Source organism: Myotis davidii, unplaced genomic scaffold (assembly GCF_000327345.1).
Source record: "Myotis davidii unplaced genomic scaffold, ASM32734v1 scaffold46, whole genome shotgun sequence".
NCBI classification, from domain to species: Eukaryota; Metazoa; Chordata; class Mammalia; order Chiroptera; family Vespertilionidae; genus Myotis; species Myotis davidii.
In genome coordinates this window covers 5278341-5286076 of record NW_006383006.1, presented here as the reverse complement: position 1 = coordinate 5286076, position 7736 = coordinate 5278341, and the positions used below count along the sequence as shown (strand labels likewise).

The following is a 7736-nucleotide window of genomic DNA, read 5'->3' as shown; positions in this document are numbered from 1 at the left end:
ATCATCCAGAGTTGTACAATGGAAATAAATAACAAAAATGCCCTAGAAGATAGAAAAGATTCTCTGTTGGTGCCTTTGGCAGGAACTTCTAAAACTGTTTTGTATACATGTGGGCAGGATGACATGGAGATCACTAGAATTCACACAACTGCCTTAGAATATAAAACTGTCTCACCAGTCAAAATAACCACTAGGCCAATGGACAATACTGTATTGTTTATAGATAATCACAGTGATCTGGAAGTCACCAAGTCCAATACTGCTTTCATTGATTGTCAAGCCACAGAAAAAATACTTCAAGAGTGCCCTAAATTTGGAATAGTAAAAAGAAAAACCTTGGGTGTTTCTTTTCCTAAGGATGGAAGCTCTGTTCAAGAAATCACTAAACAACAAGCACAGGCTATAGAAAACAAAATTGTTCTTCAGACTGAGCAAGAGCACCATGTGATACCCTGTTCTAATACATTGTCTGGGGATCAAGCTCAGATAGAAATCATCAAATTCCATAGTACTGCTGTCGATGAAAAGGTCATGGCAAAAGTTGTAGATAAGGCCTCTACATTGGAAAAAGCCAAACTTGAAAGCTGCCACTTAAATAGCACAGGTAGAAGAAATGTGGATTTTACAAACAATCATGCACCTGCTATTTGTGGATCCAGCGACAATTATTCCTTTCCACCAAATGTTATTTCCTGTGTTGATAATTTGGAGGGGAATGTCATGTCCTTATGTGATAAAGATGAGAAAGCCAGTAATTGCCCAGTGCAAAATGATCTTGCTTATGCAAATGATTTAGCCAGTGAATATTACTTGAAATCTGAGGCACTGCCTCTCTCTGCTCCTTGTTCTGTGTTAGAGAAGGAAAAAGTTATTCAAACGAATATCCAAGGACAGCTAAATGACTGTGTCATAACAGTGCTCAAAGATCAAGATCTGATTAAGGAGTCCCCAAATCTATTAGCTAATCAAACTTTAGTATATGGTCAGGATTTGGGAAACATGACTAAACTTGATTCAAAGCAAGTATCTTTTAAGTTTCCAGAGGATCAAATGGAGGACTTTGTTCATAATACAGAACATAGTTTAAAGCAGACCTTTGTTGATGATGTTTGTGTTGATTCCCCACTTCATCTCTCAGCTCAGCTATCTCCATTACCTCAACAAGGACAGAGTATTGTTAATAAAGGTGAAGCAATATTGTCTCAAGCTGCAAGTAAGAATTTAAATATTCTAAGAAATTCCTCTGTACCCAGATGTGAAAATGAGTCCAAAGTGCTCAATAATGAGAAACAGTTGACTGTAGCCTGTGAAAAAGAACTGGAGAAAAATATCCAAACTGCTAAATGTAATACAGTCATAGATTTCCAGAGTAACTCAGACTTGACTAAGCATGTTATTCAAACTCATGCCAAGCCTAAAGAAACATCAAATCCTGTAATTGCATCTAATGCTGCAAGTTTTAGTAGTGGCAAACAAAATCTGAATAATTTGAATGGGAAAACTGAAGAATTTTTAGATATCCAAGCTTTTCATATATCACCTTTTCCAGAACAACTACTTGAGTTAGTAAATAAGGCAGACAGTGATATGAGTATAGTGCAAGCTACAGAAAGAAATAATATTAACACAGTGTCCAACAATGTTAAAGATGATAGAGATGAAGAAAATAAAATTTTTCATAATGGAGCTGAAACCAACTCAGTACCAGTTGTAAAAGATAAAATAAGGAGATGTTCTTTAGGAATATTTTTGCCCAGATTGCCAAACAAGAGAAATTGTAGTGTCACTGGTATAGATGACCTGGAACAGATTCCCTCAAATACAACTGATTTAAGTAACTTAGAAACTCAGCCAGTCTCCAGTAAGGATTCAGGCATTGGATTTATTGCAGCTAAACTGAACTCAAGTCCATCTCAATATATAAATGAGGAAAATCTTCCTATATATCCAGGTGAGATTAATTCCTCAGACTCTATTATCATAGAAACTGAGGGAAAGTCTTTGATGGAGACATACCAGGAAGAGATTTCACCATCTGAAAATAAAATGAAAGAAACCTGCAATAGCCAGAAAAGAACCTGGGTACAAGAAGAAGATGATGATTCTCAGAATGAGAAAAAAATCAGAAAAAGTGAGATTAAGTTTAGTGATACCACACAAGATCAGCAGGTGAGCTCTGTCTTGAACTGAGGAATGTTCTTGATTTTTTAAAAATTATGAGTATTCTTGAATTTTAATTTTAGTCTTGGATAAGCAGGAACTTATTATTCTTAGTTATGGGGCTGAAGAAACATTTCTTTGTAGAATCTTAAGGAATTAATAAACGGACTTAAAAATGATTTTTTAAAAAATATATTTTATTGATTTTTTTACAGGGAGGAAGGGAGAGGGATAGAGAGTTAGAAACATTGATGGGAGAGAAACATCGATCAGCTGCCTCCTGCACACCTCCTACTAGGGATGTGCCCACAATCAAGGTACATGCTCTTGACCAGAATCGAACCTGGGACCCTTGAGTCCGCAGGCCGATGCTCTGTCCACTGAGCCAAACTGGTTAGAGCCTTAAAAATTATTTGAAGTGACAAATGGTCACAAAAAATGAAATGGAAAGTATTACAAAAGTTAATGTTGAAATTGTGTAATTCTAAATATTCTGTCACCTTTGGTGATTTGTTGTGGTTTTGCATATGACGATTTCTAGGCAGGGTATATGTAATTTTAATTAATTGTTTTTATTGATTTCAGAGAGGAAGGGAGAGGGAGCTAGAAACATCAATGATCAGAGAGAAGCATTGATTGGCTGCCTCCTGCATGCCCCCTACTGGGTATCAAGCTGGTAATCTGGGCATGTGCCCTTGACCAGAATCAAACCCAGGACCCTTTAGTCCACAGGCCAATACTCTATCCACTGAGCCAAACCAGCTAGGGCTACATGTAATTTTAAAAGTCATCTTCAGTGTTATAAATACTTGGGAGGGTAAAAAGTCTTTATTATGCATAAAGAAAAGCTTGACAGAATTTCTTGGCAAATGAGGATATGTAGAAACTGAAAGTACATATCTTTAGTGGATGGGGAAATACCTAGGTCAAGTCCAGTATCTCAAAGTGAAGTAAGTGAGATTTTGTATTTATGAAAGAAAGTCGTAAATATTAAAGCTGAGGGACACTGATTTGAATAACCTGTCACTCAAACTGAGTTTTATAGCTGGAGAGATAAAGATTAAAAATATTGGAGGTTAGCCCTAACTGGTTTGGCTCAGTGGATAGAGCATTGACCTGCGGACTCAAGGGTCCCAGTTTCCATTCCGGTCAAGGGCATGTACCTTGGTTGCGGGCACATCCCCAGTGGGGAGTGTGCAGAGGCAGATCGTTGTTTCTCTCTCATCGATGTTTCTAACTCTCTATCCCTCTCCCTTCCTCTCTGTAAAAAATCAATAAAATATATATTGAAAAAAAATAGATTGGAGGTTCATAGAAAACAAAGTTTAAACTCTTAAGAAATATGTAAGCTTAGAAGGTGATTTCAGTGGTTCTATGAGAGGAGGTGTTGAGGAAATGGTTTGTCTATGAAGTTTTGAGAAAGTACTAGCAGTAATATAAAATGTACTATAGGCCTGGTGCACAAATTTGTGCATGGGTGGGATCTGGCGGGCCTGCTCCAATTGGGCTGGCTGGGGGGGAGAGGCCACATATGGTTGGCTGGCCAGCCCCGCCCCCGATCTGGGTGTTGGGGGCTGATGAGGGGTAGAGCCAGCTGGGGATTGTGGGGGGCCGATCGGGCCCTTGATCAGGCTGGTTGGCTGCCGTAGTGTGTGTCATAGCCACCAGTCGTTCTGGTCATTCCGCCATTCCAGTTGCTGGGCTTTTATATATATAGATAACTGAATAGATTCTATGAAAATTAGTACTATTTTGTTCAATATTGAATATCAGCCATATCCTAGGTACTGTTTAGGTTGCTAGGAATGCCTCAGTGGGAATTGATAGACAAGAATCTCCTCTCATGGAACTTACATTCTAGCATTTAGACAAAGAATATAATGTCCTCAAAAATATATGTAAGTAGGCAGATGAAAATGACATTTAAGGCTGTAAAATCAAATGATTAAAATGATAGAAACAGGACCACATGATTTACACTGTATTTGACTTCAGCCAAATGAGTCTTGGTCATCAAGTGTAGAAAGCACTGAAGCCTGGAAATGTTTATTTTCTATACACTAGCCAGGACTACCTTGTACAGCCAGTATTCTGTTCTGGTTTTCTGTAGTGTGGTAGACCTGACTCTGTTGGCTAGTAGTTGAATAATTGGGTAGGTCAACATTTGGTAGCTCATAGGATCTAGCTATAACTTAGATACAGCTGAGAAATAATTTGTTTATACAGTGTATTGCAAAAAGTTAGTTCTTTGTATTTTAAAATAAAATTACTTTTAACTCTAAAGGCTTTAGTTTTATATTAATTATTTGAATTCTTTGCTAAGGGATCTCATAAGCATTATATTATACGTAAATTTTATGTTAGAAGTATTTCTGTTACTGTTCAACAAACAGTCATTATAAGTGTACAGTGTTATACCTTTATCCTGATGTTGTTTCTTAATTGATAATTTCAGACTTTTTATCATGCTGAAGGAGATACAGATAAAAATGCTAACAGTGTATTGATAAAAAGCCTGGGCAGGACCCCATCTAGTTGTAGCAGTTCTCTGGATTCAATCAAGGCTGATGGGACTTCTCTGGACTTCAGCAGTAAGATGATGTTCATGAAAGTTAATTTTAATAGAAGTTATTTATTGACTTGACTAATAAAAACTTTATTTCAATTCAGAGATGTTTGAAATTTGTGTAAGCTTTTGGGGGGATATAAGTAGTTTATAAATAAAATAATACTTCATATTTAATTCTTAGTTATTTTAATAAATGGAGAAGTGAAATACAACATGGGGTAGTGATTTCCTTAAGAGGCTTATAAACTCAGTAGAGAAACATTGAATGAGCTTTAAAACTGTAATATACTTTGCCCTACAAATGACTGTCTTCCCAACAAGATCCTAATGGATAGCTTCAAAAGCATGAACCTAACATACACCTAATTGATAACTAAAAAATTAAGTTTACAGTTTAATTTTGACTTGTTCATCACCTGAATGCCTTACTTTCCAGCATACCGCAATAGTCAAATGGAACCACAGTTTCTCACAGACGCTGATTGTGAAGAGAGCTTGAAGGAGGTATGTTAAGTATTTCTCATTTCTAATGCAACTAATTTCCTAGTTTTGTTTTTTCTTTTTTAATTTTTAAAAAATTATGAAATGTTCATTTATTTTTAATCCTCACCTGAGGATATTTTTCCCATTGATATTTAGAGACAGTGGAAGGGAGGGAGGAGGGAAAGAGAGAGAAACATCGACTGAGAGAGACATTAAATTGGTTGCTTCTCAAACCTGCAACCAAGTTATGTGCCCTTGATGGAATCGAACCTGAGACCCTTTAGTCTGAGGGTCGACACTCTAGCCACTGAATATACCAGCCAGGTTATTAAATGTTTTAAATATATAGAAGAGGAGTTTTCTTTTCTCTGTTGACCCAACATGGCAGTTAATTATATGAATATGAAGTAGAAATAATGATTAGAAGAACTCGGTTTTGTTATTTTTTCCCAATTCTACTGTTATTGAATAACCTTAAGAAATAAATTTTAGATAAAATCTGTTCATGTACAGCTTACAAATAGCTGGATAGTATTCCACAAATATATGCAAAATACTTTAAGCTGTTTAGAAACAAATGAGGTGATTAAAATCAAAATGAGCTCACCTTAAATCAGCGGTTCTCAACCTGTGGGTTGCGACCCCTTTGGGGTCGAACGACCCTTTCACAGGTGTCGCCTAAGACCATCAGAAAACACATATATAAATTACATATTGTTTTTGTGATTAATTACTATGCTTTAATTATGTTCAATTTGTAACAAAAATACATCCTGCATATCAGATATTTACATTAAGATTCATAACAGTAGCAAAATTACAGTTATGAAGTAGCAACGAAAATAATGTTATGGTTGGGGGTCACAACATTAGGAAGGTTGAGAACCACTGCCTTACATGGTTATGCAAACTTTTTTTTTCTTCCCTCAGAAACTCAAAGATGGGAGAATAACAATAAAGGAATTCTTTATTCTTCTTCAAGTCCACATTTTGATACAGAAACCCCGACAGAGCACTCTCCCAACCAAAGTAAGTGCAATTTCTTGGCAAAATAGTTGCCTCAGTTAGAATATATTGTACTTATTTACTAAACTGCATCAAAGTAAGCATTTATTCAGCAACAAAAAGAAAATCTAAGGAAGCAAAATTTCCTATAGAAGTTTTCCTGTAATAGATACATTTTTGGTTAGCATAAAAACTGGTATTTTTTATGTCATGGATTTTCATAAGGTGAAATTTTATTTTCTCATTCCTTGCAATCTAGTTTGTTTTTTTAAAAAATATATTTTATTGATTTTTTACAGAGAGGAAGGGGGAGAGAGAAGGAGAGAGAGAGTCAGAAACATCGATGAGAGAGAGACATTGATTAGCTGCCTCCTGCACATCTCCTACTGGGGATGTGCCCGCAACCCAGGTACATGCCCTTGACCGGCATCGAACCTGGGACCTTTCAGTCCGCAGGCCGACGCTCTATCCACTGAGCCAAACCAGTTTCGGCCTATTTTGTTTTTGATACTTTTTCCTGAACATATGCTCTTTCCCACAATTAAACAAATCTAAAAATAGCAGTGTTTTTTTTTTTATTGCTTAAAGTATTACAAAGGGTATTACATATGTGTCCATTTTTCCCCCCGCCCTAGACAGTCCCCTAGACTCCCCTATCCCCCAGTGTCTTATGTCCATTGGTTATGCTTATATGCATGCATACAAGTCCTTTGGTTGATCTCTTACCCCCCTCCCTCCTGCCCCCCCAACCCTCCCCGGCCTTCCCACTGCAGTTTGACAATCTGTTTGAGGCAGCTCTGCCTCTGTATCTATTATTGTTCAAAAGTTTATAATGGGCTCTATTATCCATGAATGAGTGAGATCATGTTAAAAATAGCAGTTTTTAATAAACATTTTTCAAAATAAATATGTAAGATCATAGAATATTTGAACAATACAATCAACAAACTAAAAAAGATTAATAGAAAAACTTGTAACTCTTTCATAAGAATTTTTTCCTTTTAGTCTGTTGAACATTTATAAAAATTAGTTATGCCCTTGCAACAAAGACAACATTAACAAACTGAAAAAAATGGAGATTTTATGGACCTTGTCATCTGAACTTAATCCAATAAAATTAGTACTAATAAAAGGACTAAACATTCTTTAGGTTCTTAAAAATTAAGAAACACTTCTAAATAATTCTTTTTAAAAAATAGATATTTAAATTAATTTTATAGAGGAAGGTAGAGAGAGAGAGAGAAACATTAGTGAAGAGAGAGAATCATTGATCAGCTGCCTCCTGTACGCCCCACACTGGGGATTGAGCCTGCAATTTGGGCATGTGCCCTGACCGGGAATCGAACCATGACCTTCTGGTTCATGTGTTGCTGCTCAACCACTGAACCATGCTGGCTGGGCTAAATAATTCTTATATCAAAGAGGCAATCAAAACTATTTCGAAAGCAAAGGGAGTACATTTAATACCAAATCTATGGAACATACAGCAAAAATTAAGCTTAGCAGGAAATTAAAAGTC

At 36.3% G+C, this 7736-nt stretch overlaps 1 protein-coding gene across 1 annotated transcript in view; it reads left to right on the top strand.

Annotated features, from left to right (window-relative positions):
- The window catches only part of CASC5 (cancer susceptibility candidate 5), a 63765-nt gene that overhangs the window by 38184 nt on the left and 17845 nt on the right, over positions 1-7736 (top strand). Inside the window, exons 11-14 of the mRNA XM_015557531.1 lie at positions 1-2169; positions 4616-4751; positions 5166-5233; positions 6143-6241. Coding sequence (XP_015413017.1) covers positions 1-2169; positions 4616-4751; positions 5166-5233; positions 6143-6241 — 2472 coding nt within the window. The remainder of the gene's footprint in view (positions 2170-4615; positions 4752-5165; positions 5234-6142; positions 6242-7736) is intronic.